At 37.9% G+C, this 26,355-nt stretch overlaps 1 protein-coding gene across 1 annotated transcript; it reads right to left on the bottom strand.

Moving 5' to 3' along the window:
• Positions 1-3,760: 3,760 nt before the first annotated feature.
• Positions 3,761-25,654, bottom strand: ATP6V1G3 (ATPase H+ transporting V1 subunit G3). Its single transcript, XM_081224362.1, has 3 exons — positions 25,556-25,654; positions 11,541-11,641; positions 3,761-3,938 (listed from the first exon to the last, which is right to left on the bottom strand). Exons 1-3 carry the CDS (start codon positions 25,635-25,637, stop codon positions 3,765-3,767), a joined length of 357 nt encoding a protein of 118 aa, XP_081080488.1. The 5' UTR covers positions 25,638-25,654; the 3' UTR covers positions 3,761-3,764.
• Between the last annotated feature and the right edge of the window lie 701 nt (positions 25,655-26,355).

Below are 26,355 nucleotides of genomic sequence, written 5' to 3'. Positions count from 1 at the left end.
GTGCACAGAGGCCAAGTTTTCAGCATCACTGCCTTGAAAAACCAGTAGAATTTGCCAGATAGAGAAAGAAAGAAAAGAAACTCTAGGCAAAGAGAATGGCAAGTTATTATAATAACTGCCCTTAATATTTTTCATTTGCTAATATTGCTGCTAAGACTATTGTTTTGACTTTCTCACCATTAACAAGGCCTTAACTTGAATGAAAGAGAGAGGTATAGGTTACTATCGACTATCGATGCAATTACTAATTTCACAGCTGGGGTGATGAGTGGTATTGCGTTGGTGTATATATATTGCCTGAGGGTTCCTCTTTCCCTTCTGTGTGATCACAGCTGATTCTGAAACTTCTTTCACGAATGGTGGTCTATCCAGTGTTCAATCAGCAAAATCACAGCTCTTTCAAACTTTGCTGACTCTGATAGGGTCAGTGTGGGAAACTTCTTGCCTCTTGTGTAGAATGATATGTACATCACATTCGGTGCTGGTGGTTTTATTTGGGGTGTTTGGGCATATTTATACTTTTGCTTAGGAAAGCATATTTCTGAACTGTGACTACAAACTGTGAATTCACTAGGAAACAGGTCTTTAGAATATTGACAAGGTTCTCATATTCACTGTAAGCTCTATTTAAATATCTCTGGGGTTGGTCTGTGGAACACATATGTTCTTATTAATTGATTACACATTAATAAAAATGATAACAAGTTAACACTTGTAGATGCTTTTCCAGTGGAAGTGCTAGCATGATAAAACAAACTCAATTAAACTTCTGTTCTACTGGATTCTACTTCACTGAAGATAAACAGCTTACTCTAAAAATGAGATAATTTCATAATAGTCTATTTAAACTGGCTACAGAAGTAAGTTACAATAGTTTTCTGCCATTTCCCACCTCACCACCCCATACCACAATCATTCTGTCCTTAAATCAGTTGATTTGGCTAGTTCTTTTTCTACTCTAATAATAGTAATAATGATAATTATTATTATAAACTCTTGCATATTACACATAATGTGACTGGTAACATTCTGAGCATTTTCTGGGTATCTAGTTATTTAATATTTACAAGAACTCTCTGTGGTAACACCATTACTATTTTGTTCGAGGAATGAGGGAACTAAAACACAGAGAGGTTAGTAACATGCTCAAGGTCACAGAGTCAGTAACTGATGGTGTTGGGATATGAGTCCACACAGCCTAGTTGCAGGTATGGTGTCCTTTAATACTGTGCTACATGATCTCTCTAGCCACAGTCATAGTCAATATGCTTCTCTTCACAGTGTCATAGCAGGAGTTTAATTGACTTGAGGACATAGGGAACCCCATGCCATCCAAGTACCCCCTCTTACACTGGAAGTGAGCACTTGGGTGACTGGAGGTGGGAGGAGTAAGAACATGGATTTGTCAATTACCATAATGGCCCTGGATATATTTCCCATATCCAATGTGTGATTTAATGGAATTCAGCAACCTTGGTTGAATAAATGAATGAGGGGATGAATGATTACTATCGCACAGGATGTAAGATCTCCATTATGTCATTGGTAAGAAGCTCCTTCAGGCACTCTGTGAAGTGAGTGAAGAAATTCCCTACACCAGTAACTCCCTGCAATGTCAGGATCCCATCATCCTGGGAGGATGGAGATGGGAGAATGGGAAACAGGACAACCAGCTAGAAACAGCAGCAATTGCGTTCCCTCTTGCTGATAAAATAGAGCCATAACATTTTCCATGACATCTAGATTCCTGCCTTTAGGGAATTCCCAGGCTGTCCAGTGGTTAGGACTCGGCACTTTCACTGCCATGGCTCAGGTTCAATCCCTGGTGGGGGAACTAAGATCCCACAAGCCACGTGCCATGGCCAAAAAAAAAAAAAAAAAAAAAAAAAAAGAAGAAGAATATATACCTATCTTTATATTTAGTGCTTTTCTTTCAGTCATCTTGTTTTCTTTAGGTCTAGGGCTACAATAACCATTTTGAGGACAATTTTCCCAGTGCAACTTTTGAGCTGAAGGAGGCAGGACAAGAGAGCTGATCTCAGGTCTTTGTTGATGAATCTAGAGGTGGAACGAGACCATCTGCCCACACCTGAATCCTGCTATCACCAGAGAAAAGCACATGACTGACGTCATCTCATTCTAAAAGGATGGCAATGTACTATACCTCATTTTGACACTCAACACTGTTGGCAATCCTATTACACTTCCCTAGCATCACCATCTTCATACTTTCTAAAATGATCACTTCCCCCCTTATTTTGTCTTGCTAAGTCTCCTAAAATTTCTCATTCAGCTAATCATTTTCCTCCTATTTATTAAAACAAACAACAGCAGCAGCAGTAAATCAGACAGGAAGTTTCTCATCTTCCTAGCACTAAATCTACCTACCCATTTGTATGTCAATCCCACTGCCATCTTCCTGTTCATACGAGAGTTCCTACTTTTATCTAAGGCCAACTCTTCTGCTTTAATCAGAATCCTATGCTTCTTGCCCTCTCAGGGACTTGGCTTCTGCAATAGTTTTCTTCTATTCTGCATCACAATCTTTTCCTCTTTAGTGGAACTTCAGTCAGTGTATGAATATGCTCTAACGTGTCCTGTCCCAAACAAAGAACACATGTTTGATACACACTGAAACCAAGCAGGACCCCATGGGGCTCCTGGGCATGGAAGCCTTTCTGTGTCCCCTGTTTCTTATTTGTAGGAAATAGGCTTCAGCCTCCATGACCTGCTCCAAATTCCAAAGGGCAGGTTCAAACAGTTGCTAATCAGGGAAGGGAGAGGACGCAGAGACAAGGTGTAGCAGCAAAAAAACAATAGTGCAGCCTTGGGGCAGGGTCCTGGTTCCACCTCAAGGGATATGCATAACAATATCTTTGAGCTCTTCTGCAGAACTAAAACCCCCAACAAATGGAAGATATTAACTACTTGATGAAGCATTCTTCATTCCAGAGAGAAGATCACATTTTGATAACTTAGTAATACATACTAACCTACTATTTCTCCTGGGAGGTTTTGTTGTTGTTATTTTGGGTTTTTTTGTTTGTTTTTGTTTTTGTTTTTGTTTTAGCCTAAACATGTATGCTAACAACTAATTTAATTGTCATTTAATTATTTTTTAACATTTCTGCTAGAAAGGGAATAATATTTGTTTTGTTGAGGTTAGGCAGAGAGGATGGTTATATAACCCATTACTCTTTAAGTATCTATGTATCTATCTGTCTATCTATCTATCATCTCTCTTTCTATCTATGAAGTTCTTATTCTTCTTTGAACTAGTGATAACATCTTACTGGTTTCCTCATTGATTACTGAATTAAATAAAATCCTTAACATATATTCATTTTATATCTGGATCAGAGTCATGATTATATCTCCCTTAAAAATGATCTTTTAACAACTGCAACTAAGAGCACATTTTCTATACTGATAAAAAGGAGAGGAAATTAAAAAAAATAACCTACACCCACTAAAAAAATGTTCAAGTCCATGTTTTTCCTTCAAGTGTCAAAAAATATGTTGCCTTGCATTCCTGACTTACTCCGAGTTAAAAGACAAGGTCATAGTTATTACCAGGAAAGCTGTAACAACGTTTTTGTTGGTTTGCTTTTAAATTCAGTATTCATGTATGAATTATGTCACATTATAATCTGTAGACGTCTAGTAAATTTAAGATGTACAGTTCAAATCTCTTAATATAAACATGAAACCATAAGCAACCAGGAGGCATGCAGACACCATTTATTGAACAATGGGATGCACATTTAGTTGGCAGTTCTGTAGTTCACGTGGATTTCTGGTTTCACATCACAGACGATGCTCAAAAGCTGGTTGATCACACTTTCCATGGACTTGCTGTAGCTTCCATTCAGTTCTTTTATCTTCTCTAGCGTTTGTGCTTCTATTTCTTCTGAGATATTACTCTGAGAGCCCATTATCTGCCAAAATAAAACAGACAATTCACTACATTATACATCATATTAAAATTTAGTTGTTTTGTAAGAGTAGCATCGACATATATACACTACTGAATGTAAAATAGATAGCTAGTGGGAAGCAGCAGCATAGCACTGGGAGATCAGCTCGGTGCTTTGTGACCACCTAGAGGGGTGGGATAGGGAGGATGGGAGGGAGGCTCAAGAAGGAGGGGATATGGGGACATATGTGTGCATATGGCTGATTCACTTTGGTGTACAACAGAAACTAACACAGTATTGTGAAGTAGTTATACTCCAATAAAGATCTATTAAAAAATTAAATTGTTTTGTAAGTTAAATTCATTTTGGCTTGTTTGTCATTTACATTATGGATTATTTTTCCAGAATTTTTTCAGAGAATGGGTAAGATCACCAGTGTTATGAGTGGGATGGATACACTTTTCTAAAGGAATATTATCTGCAAAAAAGCGTCAAACCTGAATCACTATGCTGTACACCTGAAAATATATTGTAAATCAACTATTTAAAAAAAAAGAAAGCTGGCCACAACAGGTGACTTCTACTTCTAAATTGACCTTCATACAGTACAAATTGAATGCAAGTTCACAGTCATTATACCATGCTCAGAAATTTTTTCATGTATTGATATTTATAATAGTTTCCATTGAGTTCCTGTATCTTACCTATTGCTTACTTTCTGTACTAAAAGTCTGGAAAATAAAGTTGAAAGACATCATTAAACCCATTTTGATGGTCTTTAAAGAGCAAATACCTGGTTTGTCAATTTTTAAAATACATTATCTGAACTCATTAAATCTTTTTTGTTTGTTTGTTTTAGAAAGATACAGCCACAGTATGCTCAATAAGATACTTTCACATGCACAGGTGTATCTATTTTTAGGTATTAGATATAATCTTGAAAATTTTGGTATAAATTGGGATATACAGACATTTGGTCCCTAATTTTTATGGCTTGAGTTACAATTTTTTGATGGTGTGAAAGTGATACAAATTCAGTAGAAACTGTACTTTGAATTTTGATCTTTTCCCGGGCTAGTGATATTCTATACGATACTCTCTTGTGTTGCTGAGCAGTGGAAGCCACAGCTCCCAGTGGGCCCAGTGATCTCAAGGGTCAACAATCCTTATACTCACAGCCATTCTGTATCCAAACAACCATTTGGTTTTTCATTTTTGGTACAGTATTCAATCAATTACATGAGATATTCAACACTTTATTACAAGATCAGCTGTGTTAGATGACTTTGCCTAAATGTAGGATAATGACAGTGTTCCAATCACGTTTAAGGCAGGCTGGGCTAAGCTATGATATGGGTAGATTAGGTGTATTCAATGCATTTTCGACTTCGATAGTTTCAACCTACCATGGGTTTATCAGGAGGTAACCCCACCATAAGCTGAGGAAGATCTGTACTTGTCCATCTAGTTCCATTGTAATTTTAGACTTCTGTTTAACTTATCTTTCTGATTGGTCTTTCATGGGCAGTGATTCCCAGTATTTCCCAGTACCTCCACTATCTCTTAACCTCTCTGTCAAGTAATGATATGATTGAAATATAATTTTACCAGGGGAGTTACCAATGTAAAGGGATTCTGCAGAGAAACCCTTTGTAAGGTTATCCTTTGCTAAAGCAAACAGACAACTCCTAATTTTATCCCCGTTGTAAACTCAGCCTTTCTTGAACAGGACATTGCTAAGGCAACACAGCTGGTTTTTCTCTTCCATGAGTGTTTATGGAAAATATGCATTTAATTTAGTCCAAGAAACCTCACTAATGATTGATTTTTTACTTCAAGGTAAAGGTTATTCTAAATTCTAGAATCCACATGATCTTTCTGGGTCCCAAAGTTGAAATCAAATGCAATTGAGGCAATCAGGTTCAAGTTCTTTTCTGTTTATAGTCCAGGCAATTGGGGCTTCCTAGTTCAAAGAAAGTCATTTTGGGGTGATATAACTTCTAAGACATCAAATAACTTTTATAAAATAACATTTTGATAAGTGAGTATACAAGAAGCACAGACATGTGGACGAAATTTCCCTTGCTATGAAGATATTGAAAAATAGAAGAGAACTACTTACCAAAATAGTTCTGCCAGAATAAAATATTTCCTCTAAATCCAATATTGGATTTTTTTTTTTGAGTTTGATAGAGTCTACCGAACTCAAAAGAAAAAAAAATATTGTTTCTATATTCAATGTCTTAAGTGGTGAAAAATTTAAAAGACACACAGTTATGAAACTATTATCTACTTTTCTTTGGAGTAGTGTTAAAAATAGTTATTATTAGGCTAAGTTCCTGCAACTGTCCTGAAAGACTTTGGAAAAGTTCATCTCAACCTTAGGATCTTTATTTTTTATTGGAGTGTATTTGCTTTACAATGTTGTGTTAGTTTCCACTGTACAACAAAATGAATCATCTATAGGTATACATATATCCCCTCCCTCTTAAACCTCCCTCCCACCACCCCCATCCCAACCATCTAGGTCATCACAGAGCCCCGAGCTGAGATCCCTGTGCTATACAACAGCTTCCCACTACCTATTTATTTTACACATGGTAGTGTATATATGTCGATGCTACTCTCTCAACCTTAGGTTCTTTATTTTTTAAATGGGGATAACATCACTCATTTGATGGGATCGTTTTTAAAAATCACCCAGATTCATGAGTGCAAAGTGGTGCTGTCCAACAGAAATGTAATAGCCCCAAAGTGAACCATGTAAGTAATTTTAAGTTTTCAAGAGTTGTGTTTAAAAAATTGGTAAAATTAACTTGAATAATATCTTTACTTAACCCAATATAATCATACTATTATTTGAATATACAGTGTAATATTATTGCATTATTGTTTGTCATACTAAGTCTTTGTAATCTGGTATGTATTTTACCTTTATAGAATGTCTTAATTTGGACTAGCTACATTTCAAGTGCTTGGTAGCTACATGAGAATTACCATCATTTTGACAGTGCAGGTCTAGGGCGGCAGATGACAGCCACTAGTATTAGTTATATTCTTAAGGTGCTTTGTTAAGGCAACATGATAATTTTCTGAAGATATTTATTATGAAGATGGTGTTTAGCACAGAAGCTTAGCACTGAGCAAGTAATCAGTAAATGTTAGTAATAATGATTATGATTTCTCACTGTGTTGTTTGTACTTAAAATTTGTGTAATCCATCTTAAACTTTCAGAAACATTGGAACACCCTTGTCAATAACCCATACTCCTATGTCTCATCCTGCATAATTATATGACATTATTTCTGAGTTTATTTGACTTGCAATAATTTGAGTTTCTGCACTGTCTCCTAGATGGTACGATACCGTAAGTCACCATACACCACTTTAAATGGTCTTCCTTGGGAAGAATTGCATTTGTATCTGAAGACAGTGCTGCTTTAAGCCATGTAGGAGTTTAAATTAATGAATGTAAGCTCCACAAAGGGAGGGATAAGTGTCATCTCGTCCACTGATGAGTTATAACTGCCTCAAACATTGCCAGGCACATAGTAGATGTTCAATATATATTTGTTGAACAGAATAGAATGAGCAGATCACCAGGTGTTACAGAGAACTTATTACCTGTTCTACTGCTCTTCTTGGCCAAAGCCTGCTGCTTGAATATTTGGAACACTGTATAAATTAGAAGTTGATATTTAAATGACAACTAATGGTACATTTGGTCGAAGGGTACAATTTAAAGACTTCTCTATGTGTATTTTCAAACCTTCAGTGCTGAGACTGATGTGTATAGCTTTACAGCTTAATGACCGATGGTGAAATCTTTCATCATTCAATGTTTCTTTTTAAGTTGTTTACATGTCCCAGTTTAAGGGCAATCAGAGGTTCAGGTCCCACACACAGTTTTGAGTTCTCAATTTGTGGTTGCTTCAAGGAAACAAAAATGTTTTCATGATATGAATTTAGGAAGAAAGATTAAAGACAAAAATCTTCAATATGCCCAGGGCAACCATTTTCAGGTCTTTGATTTACATGAATGATGCATCTAACTTTTACTTGCATTAACAGTAGATTTAATTTTTCCACTGTAGTAGTCCAGATTTCTTTTTATCTTCTTCGGTAGAAGATGTTATTTTGTAGGACTTTTCCAAAGTTCTACAGGATGGTTGCAGTAACTCCATCACTATAGTTTTGTCTTTTTGAGAATATTGTATAAATGAAATCATACAGTATATACTTTGTATCCAATATAACTGGAATCAAACAGTATAAATGATGGCCTTCTCTCATTCAGCATAACATTATTTTTAGAGTCATCCAAGCTGTTGCATATATTTTTAGTTTGGTCTTTTTCATTGCTGAATGGTACAAAATTCTAGCAAGGGATAAAGTGAAACAACAAATAAGTAAATAAGCAAGGGATCAGTAAATCTTTGTTATAAAAATATTCGTTGATATACAGCCCACATTGGGATACTCGCTTCTATTGACAAGTCAGGGGAGTTGGAAAAACCCAGACATTAACAAGAGCCAAAAAGCAAACAAAAAAGTAGCATCAAGGAGCAACATCCACAGCAGGCAGAAAACTGGTTTCTTGGGTCTCCTCCCAGACCTCCCACATGACCTGGGTTAACGATGATGAGCCTTAACTGGAATAGCACTGTATCTGACATATGGAGGTCATGCCAGGAAAGAAGATCTGTGCTCATGGTTGACAATATGCTTGAGGTAGCAGAGGCCTAAATATGCTGAACTTTTTATGTAAGCTTTTGATCAACTAGCTGTAAGATTGGCTTAGAGCTCTAATTATGAGAGTAATGAGGAATTTTAATTATTCTCTGACACAGAGAACAAATATCCTGAACCAGATTTACATTTTAGGATATTCTTCTGGAGAAATAATACTTCAAGAGATTAAACCCAGCCACTTTCTAAAATGATCGTCAGTTTTGTAATTACTTAAAAATGCATATATTAGAAACATTCAACACAGGATCAAAAGAGCTGATTGGTGTGAAGAATGATTATTTTTTCAGGTCCTAATATGGCATGGTTATGACAGAACTCAATAGGAAAGATAAAGGTATGGAAGAGATGTTTAGTTATTCATTCTTACTGGATACTTATTGGATACTTACTGTGGAGCAGACTCCATACCAATGTCAAGGAAAGAAACAGAGAAAAAAAACAAAGAACCTGTATTTTGGTGCTTATAGTCCAGAAGGAAAGATAAACAATAAGCAAAATATGTAAATATATAATATATCCAGTAGTGATAAGTGCTATGACTACAATGCGTACTTACTTTCTTTTTTATGAGAGACACAATTTTAGATAAGGTGATCAGGAAGAAGAGCTAACAACTAAACAGAGATCAAGGAGAGATGAATGTGTGTAAAAGAAGAAGATCCTCAGAATGGATAGAGCATAGGCAAAGGCCCTGTGGCAGCAGCCTGTTTAGTTCTTCTGGGGAAAAACAGGGAGACATATGGCGAGAACAGAACAAGTAGGGACAAAAGTAGCAAAAAATGTTACAAATGACCAAAGTAAATATTGTTGTCTATTGCTGAAAAGTCTTCTGGTATTTCCTTATGATTTCCTTTTCAATTAACTGGCTTCATTCCATAAATCTTTCATGAAAATATAAAGCAATGCTCTTTCCTACCCTAACATTTAAAAAATATCTGCAGTTCAGAGTAAAAGGTAAGTGCATGACATTTTCAGAACTGACAGTTTAGAGAGATAGCCAAGGGCCAATCATAGAGGGCATATATGCGTGTGTGGACTTGGGACTTTATGATTCCTTTTTCCAAATATAGCTAAGAAGAATTTATTTTTGCTGAGTGGTCCACTTTGTTCTAGAAATGGCTTTTTATTTATTTTTTTTATTTTTTATTTTTTTTTTTTCTTTTTTTTTGGCGGTATGCGGGCCTCTCACTGTTGTGGCCTCTCCCGTTGCGGAGCACAGGCTCCGGATGCGCAGGCCCAGCGGCCATGGCTCACGGGCCCAGCCGCTCCGCAGCATATGGGATCCTCCCAGACCGGGGCACGAACCCGTATCCCCTACATCGGCAGGCGGACTCTCAACCACTGCGCCACCAGGGAGGCCCAGAAATGGCTTTTTATTTTAAGAAACAGCCCATTGGAAAAGTTTTTCCTACTGTGTAATCCAATTAGCCTGATCCCACATGAGCTCCGCACCTACTGCCACTAAAATCAAAGCTGTAAACAGAAAGATTTACAAACTGTTTGTAGTTCATCTTGCAATGCCAGGCTTCTGCACAGAGCTTTATTTGTATTTTTGCTAAGGCAAAAAGAAAATATATAAACTTTAGTTATGGCACATGGAATTTAAGACATATTGCAATCAGCTCTGAAAAATTCATGCACTTATATATTATTTTACTGTAAACTGCAGATATTTTTTTTTTTTTTTTTTTTTTTTTTTTTTTTTGCGGTAGGCGGGCCTCTCACTGTTGTGGCCTCTCCCCTTGCAGAGCACAGGCTCCGGATGCGCAGGCTCAGCAGCCATGGCTCACGGGCCCAGCCGCTCCGCGGCATGTGGGATCTTCCCAGACCGGGGCACGAACCCGTGTCCCCTGCATCGGCAGGCGGACTCTCAACCACTGCGCCACCAGGGAAGCCCAACTGCAGATATTTTTTAAGTGCTAGTGTAGGAAAAAGCATTTCTTTATATTTTCCTAAAAGATTTGTTGAATGAAGCCAGTCAGTTGAAAAGGAAATCGTAAGGAAATACCAGAAGACTTTTCAGCAATAGATAACAACATCTACTTGGGTCATTCCTAAATCTTGAATCCACCAAAGGAAATTTGGCCTAACAAGTTCATTGTAGAACACTGTACAACACTTTTTATTGATTCTATTAGTAAACGTTAACAGATAACAACAACATAAATGTTCTCTGATGTTTCTTTCTTTCTAAAATGTGTTAGTCAATAATCTGTTGTAATTGTGGCTTGGGGGCTCTAGAGTGCAGGCTCAGTAATTGTGACGCATGGGCTTAGTTGCTCTGCAGCATGTGGGATCTTCCCAGAGCAGGGTTCCAACCGGTGCCCCCTGCATTGGCAGGCCACAACCACTGAAGCCTGTGCGCCTAGAGCCCAAACTCCGCAACAAGAGAAGCCACCACAATGTGAAGCCTGCGCACCACAGTGAAGAGTAGCCCCCGCTCGCCGCAACTAGAGAAAGCCCACGTGCAGCAACGAAGACCCAAAGCAGCCAAAAATAAATGAATAAATAAATAAAGTAATTAAAAAATAATCTGTTGTAGGAATAATACTTTAACCAATTCCATCCACTTGTATATGTGAGAATACAATTTTTAATCTACAATGTGTTAGACAATATCTATAGACTGACACTTTCTATGACAAATCAAAAAGCCTTGGAAGTGAAAATGTAAAATCAGTAATTCTGTAACGTTTAAGATTTCGCTTGATATTCAGCCTGGGTTGAACTATATTCGCTCCATCCAGGGTATTTTTCTCTCTTGGTAGTATGCATGACACCTTATGAGGATTAATATCTTATCATTATTAATGAATATTCATACCTTATAGTCTATGCTGCAAAAAATCAGTGTTGACTTTCTTACGTACCTTAGCGTGTTTCTGTCGAAATTCCTGATCTCTCTGCATTCTGTACTGGTCAATTTCTGCCATTGCTTCCTCCTTGGCTTGCCGCAAACGCTTGGCTTTTCCTGAAAATTAACAGTGGCATAGAAGGAGCATTATTTCTTTTCAACCCATCTGGAATTTACAACTTGATTTTTAAAAATATGGGTGAGGTCTTACATTATTTTTTGATGCATTTTTTTTCTAGAATGACATCCTGCATTAAAAAATGATAGATATTGAAAAATTCCTGTTTTTTTCAATTGGATTCTTTAGAACATGGAAATGACAACATTCTTTCACACCTCCATGTTTCAATAAAATATCTGCCCATTTACTCACAGCAGTACCAGCCAGAGAACAGATTTTAGCTGTCACTGAGTCAAAAAGACATTATTTGGTCAGACTTTCTGTCCCGATTTGCTGCCAGGAATCCTTCAGTCCATACCAACTGGATTCTATTGAATACTGGCAGATCTCCAAATGCACAAACATGCAGCTCAGACTCTATCAAACCAACTAACAATTTTTAAAAGCATTTTATTGGGTTTTTTTCCTTGCCATTTGTTGACTCTAGAAAGTCTGATTAAACCCCAGAGCACATCAAAGTAGATACTTTTTGTAGTAGCTTTCTCTGAGGGGGACTTGAAAGTGATTGTAAAACCAACTGTTTTTAATGGTTAGGAGATTTAGTTAAGTAGCTCTCTTTTCTTTTATTAAGAGCAAAGGTGTAAGTCTTAAGCCAGCAGACAGCAATGCAGATGAAAGTTTCAGACAAACACAAAGCTGTGCAGATCATTAGGTAAACACGTGACTTTTTTTGACAACCAGAGTAAGTTTGGGGGGTTATAGAGTAATAGTCATCGCTGCTAGGCACTCATCACCCACCACCTTCAGATACTAATGCTTTGTGATCATTAAAACTTTAAAGAAGGGGCTTCCCTGGTGGTGCAGTGGTTGAGAATCTGCCCGCTAATGCAGGGGACATGGGTTCAAGCCCTTGTCTGGGAGGATCCCACATGCCACGGAGCCACTGGGCCCATGAGCCACAACTACTGAGCCTGCGCGTCTGGAGCCTGTGCTCCGCAACAAGAGAGGCCACCATAGTGAGAGGCCCGCACACCGCGATGAAGAGTGATCCCCGCTTGCCACAACTAGAGAAAGCCCTCGCACAGAAATGAAGACCCAACACAGCAAAAATAAATAAATTTAAAAAAAAAACTTTAAAGAAATTCTCAACTGTATTAAAATTAATTTGTCTCAGAATCTATCGTATTTTTATTTTAGTTAAATGCCTTTATTCTTTTGCCCATTTAACATAGTTTCTTCTCTATGATAAGGTCTCAAGCTTTTGTTTTTAATTTTTGTCAAGGGTGTGTTATATGGTGTAGACTTTGAACTAAATAAGTGTACTTTCAGACATAGAAAACAAACTTATGGTTACCAAAGGGGAAAGGGGGGAAGAGGGATAAATTAGGAGTTTGAGATTAACATATACACAATACTATATATAAACATAAATTAGATAAAATAGATAACCAACAAGAACTATATAGCACGGGAAACTATATTGAATATTTTGTAATAACCTGTAAGGGAAAATAATCTGAAAAAGTATATATATATATATATATATACACATATATATATATATATATATATATATACACACACACATATATATATATATATATATATATATATACACATATACATACATGTATATATAGCAGAATCAATTTGCTGTACACCTGGAACTAACACAATGTTGTAAATCAACTATACTTCAATAAAAATAAAAATAATGAATAAATAAATAAATAAATATATGTTTTCTCATTAAGTAGCATTAAAAAAATCTTAAACTTTTATCTATGTATTAATCTAGATACAGGCTTTTACATGGTTTCATCTTTCTGTACCTTCATTGTATTTGAGTGTAGATGGTGTCTAAATTTCTCTCCTTGCTGCGTATGAGTTGTTATGCTAGTCATTGTATATAGATGGGATAAAGAGCGTCGCTGAGTTATAAATTGAGATGTGTCTCTTTGAATATGTATTACCCTTGAATGGGACTGAGCTGACCTCACTCAGAACAGAATCTGTCTACATTCTCTGTAAAATCCAAGGTCTCATATAAATTAATGGTCTTCTGATGCTTGAGGCTTAATGGAACATTCTCAGAAATGCTTACCTTTTTCCTGTTTAATTAATCTTTACCATTTTGCATATACAAATTTCTTTATTCTCTATAGTTCTAACCATTTTGAGGTAACCAAACACATACTACCTTCAGAAGAATTAGATATGCTGGCAAGGAAAGCTGTTGCTGGATCCCCAGCCCACTTTCTTATCACGGTTCATCATTCACATTAGGACAAAAATATATGTAAGATGTATTAACATTTTCTTAGTTATAATGGGTTCTGGATACATAATGATGGGTTGTAGGATACGATTTTATCCAATCAACCACATAAAACATCTTGACTTTCCACCTTAATTGCAAATTATGTAAAATATGCTGATTTCAAAGTCATGACTCTAGCACATAAAAATAATGATAGAAAGAAGAAAATCTCCCTGTGCCCTGCCACCGGGAAGAATCCAGTGCTCCACTTAAGAGGCTGCATATTAGCTCCATCGCACAGTGACAAGCTCGGAGTGTCTGATCCCCTCCTCATGGCACCAGTCACCTGTTGGTTCTCATTCAGTTAAAGAGGAGAGCCACAGGGAAGTCGCTGCTGGCACAGCAATTTTCTGGAAGGACTGGGCAGCTGCTGCCTGTGAAAGCTTGCATATGTTCCACCTGATTTCATCCAGGGCAAGAAACTAGAGCCTCATGCTGGCTGTCTCGCTGGAGGTGAAGCAAAATGCATGCATCAAATCCACTTATATTAACCTCTAGCTGGCTTCTCTGTCTGTGCAGGAGATTTCCAAATTTTAAAATTACACCTCTTTTGGAAAGACAAATACCATTTGATATCACTTATATGCGGAATCTAAAAAAAAATGATGCAAATGAACTTATTTACAAAACAGAAACACAGTCTTAGAGAATGAACTTATGGTTACCAGGGGCAACGTGTTGGGGTGTCGAGGGATAGATTGGGAGTTTGGGATTGGCATGTACACACAGCTATATTTTAAATAGATAACCAACAAGGACCTACTGTATAGCACAGGGTTCTCTGCTCAATACTCTGTAATAACCTAAATGGGAAAAGAATTTGAAAATGAATGGATACTTTATGGGTATAACTGAATCACTTTGCTGTACACCTGTAACTAACACATCACTGTTAATCAATTATGCTCCGATATAAAATAAAAATTTTAAAAAATAACAGCATAACAAACTTACACCTCTTTCTTCTTAAGCATTAAAAACATGGCTGCTGTGAACAAAAAGGGGTTCATTTTCTTATTTCTCAATACTTTCTCTATCAAACACAAGGGCGACCCTATGGGACAGTCCAGATTTTAAATACAACAGTCAAATATTTGTCCCAAATTTCCTCCAAGGTCACACAGGCTTATTAGGCTGAATGTTCTAATTTTTGTTTTAGAGAATGTGGTGATCTCACATGTCACCATTTTAAATATTGCTAAAGCAGGTGCTTCAGGGTGGTGCAGGAAAGGATGGTTTTCATTTATTCATCCATTATTCATTCAATATTTATTGAACACTTACTACTTAGTATGCACAGGGCTAGAACCAGAAAAATATATGATATGGTCCTTGCCTCTAGCTGAGGTACACATGGTATATTTTTGTTTTTTTGGCCGCGATGCGAGGCATGCAGGATCTTAGTTCCCTAACCAATCAGGGATCCAACCCACACCCCTTGCATTGGGAGCACAGAGTCTTAACCATTGGACAGCCAGGGAAGTCCCAATATGGTGTATTTTGGAAACATGTACATGCTGCTTCAACATCCAAGAGGAAAATTAGAAAATGCATAAAATTGTGAGGGATACACAAAATCAACTGTAAAAGCAATGAAACAGAAATCTTGGTTCTATTTGTTTTGTGAAAGTTAAAAATGACAACATTTATGGAAACGTCTACTATGAAAATTCTAGAGCCTGTGCTTCCCCTTCATCCCAAGAGTCATGTTGCATCTTCTGGTAACAGAGGAAGTGAAAAATACAAACAGACCCACACATGTAGAGTAAGGGGCTCAGAAAAGGCTGCTAGGGGAGGTCAGGTAAGACTTGTGAGGAGGAAATGTTAAGCTGAATAGACTTATTAGCCAGGACAGAAATGGGAATGAATTGTCTACTTTTGAGATTAGAAAAAATACAAGACAATCTTTTCTGAGATATTTTTGGGAAAACTGGACTACCAGGGAATTCCCTTATTTTTTAAAATTTATTTTATTGAAGTATAGTTGGTTTACAATGTTGTGTTAATTTCTGCTGTAGAGCAAAATGATTCAGCTATACATATAGATATATTCCTGTTTTCATATTCTTTTTCATTATGGTTTATCACAAGATACTGAATACAGTTCCCTGTGCTATACAGTAGGACCTTGTGGTTTATCCATCTTCTATTTGATAGTTTGCATCTGCTAATCCCAAACTCCAAATCCATCCTTCCCCCAACCCTCCTCCCCCTTGGCAACGACAAGTCTGTTCTCCATCTCTGAAGTCACTCATTTTTAGACATTTGGTTTGTTACACAGAAATGTCCTACATTCAACAAGCCATTATTGGGATCTATTCCATAGGATGTTTTGTGGGAGGAAAAGTAGGAGAGAAAGATGTTTGGATTGATTTTTAGGTGATTTGTGGGGTAAGGACTAAGAAATTGGGCATGTTACACTTGAACTCTATGTGGGGACAGAGGGCAAGGCTCACAGCTGCATCCTGCCTGGCTTCTTGGCTAGAAGAGGCCAAGGGACTGTCCCAAGACACTGATGGGTCCTTGAGACATTCTGTTGGTTGTACGGCTAAACTGGTTCTGGAACTTGTTCTGATGGGAAGACAAGATGATCATTTCAGAAGGAAATCAGAATGATACAGTAGGCACTGATACAATAAGATGTTAGAAGCTTTGTAACCTTAAGCCAGTTATTTAGAGTTTCTGAACCTAAGTATTCTCATCTATAAAAGAGATTTAAGAATCTACTGCAAAGAGTCATTGGAAGGATTTTTAAAATTGTATATGAAGTAATTGTAAGAATATGCAACAATTTCTAATCATTGTTAGGAAAACAGATTCCAATTCCTGGGGACATTTTGCTAAGAAGGAAGGCAGCGAGTAAAGCATGAGCTGGAGGAAAGGTCCCTAGCATGTCACCAAAAAAGAAGCCTCTGTAGGCTTCCCTGAGGACACCTACGTGGGGATATCCAGAGGGTGGTTGGAGAGGCATCTTTGGAATTCAGGAGAAAGGTCTAAAATGGAGACAGAGATTTGCTTGTTAGTCATCTGAGTTTGTGTGCGTATTAGTCCTAGCAGCGGGTTTGCACTGAAATCAAAGCCAGGGGACAGTGTGTGTGTGTGTGTGTGTGTGTGTGTGTGTGTGTAAAGAGAAGAAAAGATGCTAAGGTCTCAACCTAGGGATCAGCAACATTGGGGGATGGGGAAAGGAAGAGGAGCCTCAGGAGGATCTGAGAGTAGTCATCGGAGAAGTAGGGGAAACCAAGAGAGAAGACTGAACACTGCAAGGAGGAAGTGGCCGACACACATTCCATGGAGTGGAAATAAGAGACATTTAACCAACCAATACTCCTGTCTATCTACTATGTTCCCCGCTCTTCTAGGTCTGTTGATACAGCAGTGAAAACCACAAACAGACAAAATTTCTGCTCTCATGGAGCTCTGAATGTATGAGGGGGAAACAGAGATAGGAAACAGGCAGTGAGGATATGATGTGGCAGAGATGATGAGAACTGTGCAGGGGAATCAAGGCGCCTAAGGACAGAGAGATGGCAGTGGGTGCTGACACAGATAGGGCAGCCTTTCAGAGGACGGGGTACATGAGCAGAGACTTCAAGGAATGAGACAACTAGCCATGCAAATGCCTGAAAGGGAAGAGCATTCCAGGCAGAGGGAACAGTAGAGGCAAAGACCCTGAGGGGGAAGGGTATTTGACTAGTTCAAGGAACAGTAAAAACATCCACCTGACTGGGTCACAGGTCAAAGAGAGCAGAATGGATGAATGTTAGGAAATGATATCAGAGAGGCAGCAGTGTGACCAGGTCACAGAGACCTCATGGGGTTGATAAAGACTGGGATCCCTGAGGTGCTAAAGCCATGAAGGGTTTTTAGCCACAATGTGGCATTATACTACTTCTGATTTAAAAGGATTTCTTGGGACTTCCCTGGTGGTTCAGTGGTTAAGACTCTAAGATTCCAATGCAGGGGGCACAGGTTCAATCTTCAGTCAGGGAACTAAGATCTCACATGCTGCACATAGAGACCAGAAAAGAAAAAAGAAATAAAAGAAAGGATTTCTTTGGCTAGTGTGGTGAAAATAGATTGTAAGGGCTAGGGAGAAGAAGGAAGATTGATTTGAAATCTATTGCAATAGGTCAGACAAATGTTAATGATGATTAGAAATAGTAAAGAAGCAGTGGAATTGACAAGAAGTTCTATATACTTTGAAGAGAGAGTTGATGGAGAAACAGGAGAGATAGATGAGTCAATCCTGCCTCCATCATTTTATTTTGGGGCAGAGTCAAGAAAGCAGTTTAATTGAGATGCCCATCTAGTGGTGATGGGGAGAAGGCTGCTGTTTATATAAATTTGGAGATCAGGGAAACAAGTCGGGCTGGAAATATTAAGTTTGAGAATCATCAACCTGGAGCCAGGATTTAAAGTCATGGTATTAGATGTAATCACTTAGGAAGTATCTGTGGATACAGAAAAGAGCAAGTCCCACCTGGGGCCCCAACCGTAGAGATTGGGAAGATAACAGGAAACCAAGCATGAGAGCAGGGCTGCATAGTCCAGTGAGGGAAGAGTTTCAGAGATGAAAGAGGAATTCAGTTGGGACTGAGATAGTTAATTAATTGGATTTAGCATCTTTGCTGGTCTTGACAAGAGGGGCTTTGGCGGAGTTGGAGGGACAAACATCTGATTAGAGTGGGTTCAGGAGAAAATGGAGTTTAAATAAATGTAGACACGGGCAATACAAGCAATTTCTTTGAGACATTTTCACTAACAAAAACAGACTAAGAAGGTAAGGACTCAGGACAGCCAAGTGAATCTGACAATTAGAGGATGTTGGATTGTGTCCTTCAAAATATGTTTACATCTGGTACCTGCGAATGTGACCTTACTTTGAAAGAAGGTCTTTGCAGATGTAATCAAGTTAAAATGAGGTCATGCTGGATTGAGATGGACCCTACATCTGATGACTGGTGCCCTTCTAAGGAGAGGCAGATCTGGAGACAGAAGCATAGGGGCACAGAGCAGACACACAGGGAAGAAGGCCATGTGATTACAGAGGCAGAGATTAGAAGGATGCATCTCCAAGCCAAGGAAAGCCAAGGATTGCTGGCAATCAGCAGAAGTTAGGAGAGAGGCACAGGACAAATTCTCCTTCTTCCTTCCAGAAGGAAGCGACCCCTCCAGCACCTTGTGACTGGACTTCTGGCCACCAGAGCTGGAGTTTAATACATTTCTGATGTTGTAAGCCACCCTGTGTGTGGTGATTGGTTACAGTAGCCCTAGGAAGATAATATAGTGGCTTAGAGAATCAGAGAAACAATGTTAGTTGAGCTTTGGAAACCAAGTCAGATACTTGAGTGTGGTACAAAGAGTAGGTATACAAATGAAAAGAAAAATAAGCATAAACAGAGCAGAGGTCACCTTGATTTGGTATAAACACAAAGTGCACTTGAGGAATGCTTGGAGATTTCTATCTGTTGCTAACAACAGTTTTATTCTGCTCTACCACGTAGAAGAAAAAAAGAAAAAAAACTTTCTTGGCTTTAGAGGGTTGTTAATATTATGATATAACCAACCTGGTTTGAAGAATGCTTTTATTTGGCTCACCTACTACAAACATTGGAAAAAGTGAAGTCGCCAAGGAAACAAAGAAGCTCCTCTCTTTTGGTGCCTATCCTCTTATCTCCTTTCATTACTCTACCTCCTTGTAGTTACTTTGCTTTTTCTTTTACTTGTTCTTTCCGTGTTTAAAAAAATCTATATCTATATCTATATCTATATCTATATCTATATCTATATAGAGATATATATATATATATATAATAAGTAGTTTTGTGTAGATCCTGGATTGAATATAACCAAATGTTATTAAGAGATGAAAATGTTGTGTGGTTATTATTTTAACATGACCCACTCAAAGAAATGAACGTCCAGTATACCTACAAATACCCATTAGTCTGTGGACTATAAAGAAAAAGGAAGAATTTACAAGCCTACAAAACATACAAAACAGGGCCATGAATTTTTACTGTAACCATTTCTATTTTATTAGTTCAGTAGAAGTTGTATCTTCATGAATCAGAACACACACTTGTATAGTGAAAATTGATGAAATCAAGGTGCTTGTTTAGATAAACTTGGAATATCTGTATACTGGGAAACAAACAATTAAAAATGTTGATTTACAAAAATATTGTTGGTAGGTCTCCTAGAGATCCAAACAAATCTGCATTATTGTATTCACTGATGTGTTATCTAAGTAAGTAGTAGAAATATTTAAATTATTTATTTTGCACTAAAGTATAATTCAATGGGGGCTTATCAAAGATGCTGAGGAGGTCAGGGGAACTCAGTTGAACTCAGAATCCTCGTTATTAAGTAGTGGAAAAATACTCGTAGCTAATTCTCATGCAGCCCCTTCTGGGTACCAAAGGGTGTTTTAACTCCTTTATAAGCATTCGCTCATTTGATTATGACATAAACTCCACGAGGTAGATACTGTTCCTCCAATTTGACGTTAAGGAGGCCAAAGCATCAGGATCCTAAGAGACGACCTGCCCAGTGCCACCCAGCCAGTTGGAGGCTCAGCCCACACTGTCTGGTTGCAACCCCTGTGGGTGTGTCCCTTTCCAAGATTGCAGTGGTATAAGTGAAATAAATACTGCTCTCATAAAAGGTCATAACTTAAAGTAAAAAATCATATTACAAAGAAACACAAGTCCTTATTCCTCCTGTTGATAATGCTACCTTGAATTTCTATTCTAATTATGATCAAAGATGCAGTTCAATTCCCCAAACCTGGGCTCCAGGATAGGTCCCAGTTCTGTTGCAAAAATGTATTTAGTTTGTCTTCGGCCAACACACTCACTTTGATGCTTTGATTGTGAACAACTTTTAGGCAAAAGGTATTAAATTCAAGTAAGATTATTTAAAATAGTGTCAACCTACTGTGATTCCATCTGAATTCAACCAGTGTCTCAAATAAAAATTTAGGTGAGGGTCTTAACTAATAAATACAATGGAATCCATAATCGGTGAATAGAGGCAAATATCTGAGTTCTTCAAATAAAAATTTAGGTAAGGATCTTAACTAAAAACTACAATGGAATCCATAATCAGTGAATAGAGACAAATATCTAGAAGCAGACCCAGTCTCCCCCATTATGAGAAAAATTGACCCAGAAGTTGCAGCAGTTGTAAAAGAGAATGAAATGACTATGTATTCTATTCTTCTATTTCATTCTTCTATTGTTATTACTTATAGTAATATACAATATATATAGTATAAGTTAAAACCAACAATAACTATTTAGTTTGTACTCTACTGCCTTAGGCATCATTTTCTGATCCTTAAAAAAATTTGTCCATATATGTATTAAATCTTTATATAAAATATAATATTTATATTTAATATTATAAACATAATGTATAATATAAATATTATATATAATATTTTATTCTTATATTTTTTATATTTTAAAAAATATAAAAGATATTTATATATTTTTGAAAAGAAAAAAATGAAACTCAGAGATGCTCAATAACTTGTAAAAAAAGCATAAGAAAAAGCCAATGTTTTTTCTATTTTGTTGCCTCACTTTTTTTTTTTTTTTTTTTTTGCGGTACACGGGCCTCTCACTGTTGTGGTCTCTCCCGTTGCAGAGCACAGGCTCCGGACGCACAGGCTCAGCGGCCATGGCTCATGGGCCCAGCCGCTCCGCAGCATGTGGGATCTTCCCGGACCGGGACACGAACCCGTGTCCCCTGCATCGGCAGGCGGACTCTCAACCACTGCGCCATCAGGGAGGCCCTGTTGCCTCACTTTTTAAGTCTGTTCACTCACCCCCAACCCCGCACTCCCCCTCCTTCAAAACAAAACAAAAAACAAACTCATCTGTCTCAGCAGCTGGTAAGTGGGGACCTGTGATCCTTATACACAGGGCCTCCAACCCCTAATCTGTACCCCTTTAGGCAAAACTTTTATTTTTTTTTTAACATTTATTTATACCATCTACTGGATTATGTAACAGCTTCACAGGGATCTGTGGCAGCCTCCTTAATTGATAAATCAATATTTTTGCAACATAATATTAAACATTTCCACCTTATTAATCTTATATTTTTCTAAAAGTATTAACATGTAAATTGCTGTATTTTCTCTCTCCCTCCCTCTCTTTCTCCACTTTAAAATGAATATTCCCAAGTCTCTTCCTAGCAGAGACTCTATGTGTAAGTTTTTGAGGGACTTTCAAATAAATGGATTTAAGAAAGAGGTGGTGATTCTAGACCTCCTACAATGGTGTTCACTATTGTGATCTGTTGGTTCTCATTCTGAATCTCTATTCTGCCCTCGTTATGTCAGATTTTCAAATAAATCTCTTTATGGAAAAAGATAAAGTGAAGCATATGGGTTTATAAAAATGATGGCTATCTGTACCTCTCATGTCATTTACATATTTAAGTCACTGGGGAATTCTTTAAGGAACGGTCTAGGTCTACTCATCAGCATATGTATTAGAGTGGCTTGGAAATGGTGGGTGCCCGATAAGTACTTATTGAATTAAATAAATGAATGAAATACAACATAGTGAAATACGAGAGAAGCTACAAAATACCAGGTAGAAAAATGTATTATTTTATTTTGCCTTAGTATGCTTAAGAAGTGAGTATGATGCCCAATTACAGCTGGGCAAGAAAACAGCTTCTATCCAGTGAAAATGTTTCTCAAAGCTCTTTGAGGCAGAGGAGAGACATTCTCTGTAAAACTGAGTGCAGAGGTTATTGGTTGAAATAACATTTGGAAACATATTTTCCAAAATGTTTTTAAGGTCTGGGTATTTACTATTACTGATTGATATTTGCTTGAATATTTAAGAACAAAGACATAGAAAAGGAAAAGTACACATGTACTTTCAGTGACCAGCAAACAAAATGAACATTTTGTATACGAATAATACAGTATGGATTTTCTAGTGCTGAATTCTGAGGAAAGATTGCCCAAGGACAGCATACGTACTTGAGGAAAGGAAAATAAGTTTGGCTTTTATCTTTATTATGAAATCTGAGCTTAGATTGTTCTGACTGGCTCCCACTTTCAAACAACTTGTATGATTCACAGTACTTCTCTAGTGAGGTTGAAAAAGGAGAAGTAGTTGGTAAAAATCATTTGGATCCTATAATAATATTGATTCTTTCTTTTTCTTTTTTTGGTTTCTCATTTGTTGTTTACTTATTTTTTTATTGAAGTATAGTTGATTTACAATGCTGTGTTAATTTCTGCTGTATAAGCAAAGTGATTCAGATATATACACACACACACACACACACACACACACACACATACACACATACTGAATATAGTTCTCTGTGCTGTATAGTAGGACCTTGCTGTTTATTGATAACATCGATTCTGTACGTGCTTTATCATTGTTTCGTTTCTTCCATAATGGAAAATAAAGGTAACATAATGATCACATCTTAAAATAAGTTGGTTTTCTGTTCTGGATATTTTAAATGTGGTAAAGAAATCTGAATAAAAAATAAGGGAGTTTTCTACACTGTTTCAGCTGGCAGGTCCTGGACTGCTTTGTTTCCAGTACAAGTACGCTGCATTCATACCATTTTGCCATCCTTGGCATGGTTTCTTATAGGAAAAAAAAATGGAGAAGTAGGTAAAGTTTTCCTTTTCATTATCTTTTGCCGTGCTGTTCTCTTCTAGTTCCTCCACATGGGGTCTTTTTCTTTTTTTGTTGTTGGTGCCCACCTTGCTGAGTGTTCAGGAAATCAATTTATCTTAAGAAAGGAAAATGATTTTGCCTGCGGTAGAAAACCCCAGGGGACAGAGCAGTGCCTCAGCCCGACTTCCTCTCTCTCATTGTAATGTCCTGTGTCTGCATTTCATGCAGTACACTGAAACTAGCTTCTGCCAGTATCACCAGATTCCTATCACTCCATGAATCCAACTACTTACATAAGCAACAATTTTAAGACATGATCCCTATCTTGCAGGGCTTTGAATCTAATTGCAGAGACAGGGCATGTGATTAGGGCAAAGGTAAATGACATACCTTCCTATAGATTAAGTCATCATGTGATATGAAATGGGACAGTGGGAAGAACAGAGGTCTTGGCCCAGGGAACATGAATTTGGGTTGCAGATCTGCGATCTCAGTTTATTCATTATTAAAATCATGTACGTTTTGTGCCATGCAGTTGTTAAGATCGTGGCTGGGTAATCAGACCCCATCCAAATCCAGTCTCTACCATTTACCCTCTGTGCGACCTTGGGAACGGAGCATAATTTCTCTAAGCATCACTTTCCCCTTTTTGCAAAATAGATTTGTGTGAGGGGTAAATAAGATAAGCTTTGAACATGGTGCTTGGATTATATTTTCTATTTTAAAAAAAATATTATGGCAAATTATGGCCTCTCAGTTTCTACATATATGAAATGGAAATAATAGTAATACTTAATTCATATGGTTTTTGTGAGTATCAAGGAGAACAGGAAGCGGGTTGAGGTTTACTTAGAACATCTTACCTGTTAAGTCAGTAGATGCAGGGCTAAATAGCAAGAGTATTAGAAAATGAGAATAAAATGGAAATATTTTTAAAGATTAGAAGTTAAAAGCTGTCCAGAGAGGGAGGAGAATGAGCCATTAACTGCTATGATCACAATTTTATAGAAACAGAAACCGATGCTTACAGAGGTTAAGTCACTTGCTTAAGTTCACTCCCTAGTAAGTAGATTCAATCCGGAAGTTGTCTCTCTCTCTCTCTCTTTTTTTTTTTTTCTTGGCCACACTGCACAGCTTGTGGGATCTTAGTTCCCCAACCAGGGATTGTACCCAGCCCTGGCAGTGAAAGCACCAAGTCCTAACCACTGGAGAGCCAAGGAATTCCCAGTGGTCTATCTCTGAACCATGTCACAATATTGAGACACTGAGGCTGGACAATGTGAAGGAACTTGCAGAGGCAAAGCTTAAGCCTGTGTCTCCATAACTTCAATGTCTATTATCATTTCACTTAGCAAGTGGCCTGTCCAAAAGATCTGAGCTGGCAAAATCCATCCCCACTACATTGATGGTGGACAGACAACTGGGTAGTTTCTATGAACTGGCCAAGGTCTCCCAGGGAGTGTGGTGGAACCAGGATTTTTTTTTTTTTTAAAGAAGATGTTGGGGGTCGGAGTTTTATTAATTAATTAATTTATTTTTGCTGTGTTGGGTCTTCGTTTCTGTGCGAGGGCTTTCTCTAGTTGTGGTAAGTGGGGGCCACTCTTCATTGTAGTGCACAGGCCTCTCATTATCACGGCCTCTCTTGTTGTGGAGCACAGGCTCCAGACGCGCAGGCTCAGTAGTTGTGGCTCACAGGCTTAGTTGCTCCACAGCATGTGGGATCCTCCCAGACCAGGGCTCAAACCCGTGTCCCTGGCATTGGCAGGCTGATTCTCATCCACTGCGCCACCAGAGAAGCCCCATGAAACCAGGATTTAACCGGAGTCTGCCTGCCCCTGAGATCCGTGCTCATCCTACTGCATCCTCTTTGTCCCTTTTTGTGACAAAACCCTCACAAATCAGACAGAATGGAGACTTACTCTTCTTAGCCTCCTCGAGCTTGTCCTTGGCCCTTTTCTCTGCCTGGAGGAGCTGGTGGATCCCTTGAGACTGGCTGGTCATGGCGGCGGCTCCAGTCGGGCGGCTTCTGTGACTCTGGGAAGTGATGGATCTATTTATCCTTAGAGAAATCACCACATAGCTCAAATTGTTGCGTCAACAGTGAGTTCTAAGCACAACTGTTGGTTCCAAAATGGCCTGAGTAGGATAGCTGGGCTCCAAGGAGAGCCCAAGGGTGGAATCCAGAAAAACAAGTTAAGTCAAGGAAGTCGCGAACTTATATCTGCCAACTTTAGCTCTTTTCTATGAAAGGGGTGTTGCATCTACTTACAAAGAGTGAGTAAGAGGTCTTTAGGGAGATCAGCGTCCCTATCCTTCCTAGGAATACTGACTTATTTACTGAATTTTTCTTTCAAGTTACAAGATCTTTCTTTGTTCTTTGTCCTGGTGCTTCTAGTTTTAGGTCTTTATTTGTTTCTAGTGATTCAATTATTTCCTTAGGACAGATTTATTAACATTTTGGGAGGAAATGGGATTTCCTGGGTTTATGATAGACATCTATTCTGTTCTCTCCCTAGGCCTCAGGTGATAGGAAAGAAAAGGATTCTTTGGGGCTTTGTGTTGTTCTGTAGTAGTGCTGTTTGCTAGAGTTTGATCTTAATACAGTGACTAAATCAGCATTAAGGGAAATATTACTGAAGGTTTTGAGTTTAAATTAAAATCATCTAAACATGCATTTTATGTTAATTGCTTTGTGCTTGCATAGGGGGTTGTCCTAAGA

The sequence above is a fragment of the Mesoplodon bidens genome (genome assembly GCF_964165515.1).
Source record: "Mesoplodon bidens genome assembly, chromosome: 2".
NCBI lineage: Eukaryota > Metazoa > Chordata > Mammalia > Artiodactyla > Ziphiidae > Mesoplodon > Mesoplodon bidens.
This window is presented reverse-complemented; position numbering and strand designations above follow the sequence as displayed.

Bases quoted from the DNA above. Each gene is read 5' to 3' on its own strand.
- ATP6V1G3 (XM_081224362.1), bottom strand. From the start codon at position 25,637: ATGACCAGCCAGTCTCAAGGGATCCACCAGCTCCTCCAGGCAGAGAAA. The intron at 11,642-25,555 runs GTAAGTCTCCAT...GTTAATTTTCAG, and splicing joins GCTCGAGGAGGCTAAGAAGA to GAAAAGCCAAGCGTTTGCGG. The intron at 3,939-11,540 runs GTACGTAAGAAA...TTATTTTGGCAG, and splicing joins TTCGACAGAAACACGCTAAG to ATAATGGGCTCTCAGAGTAA.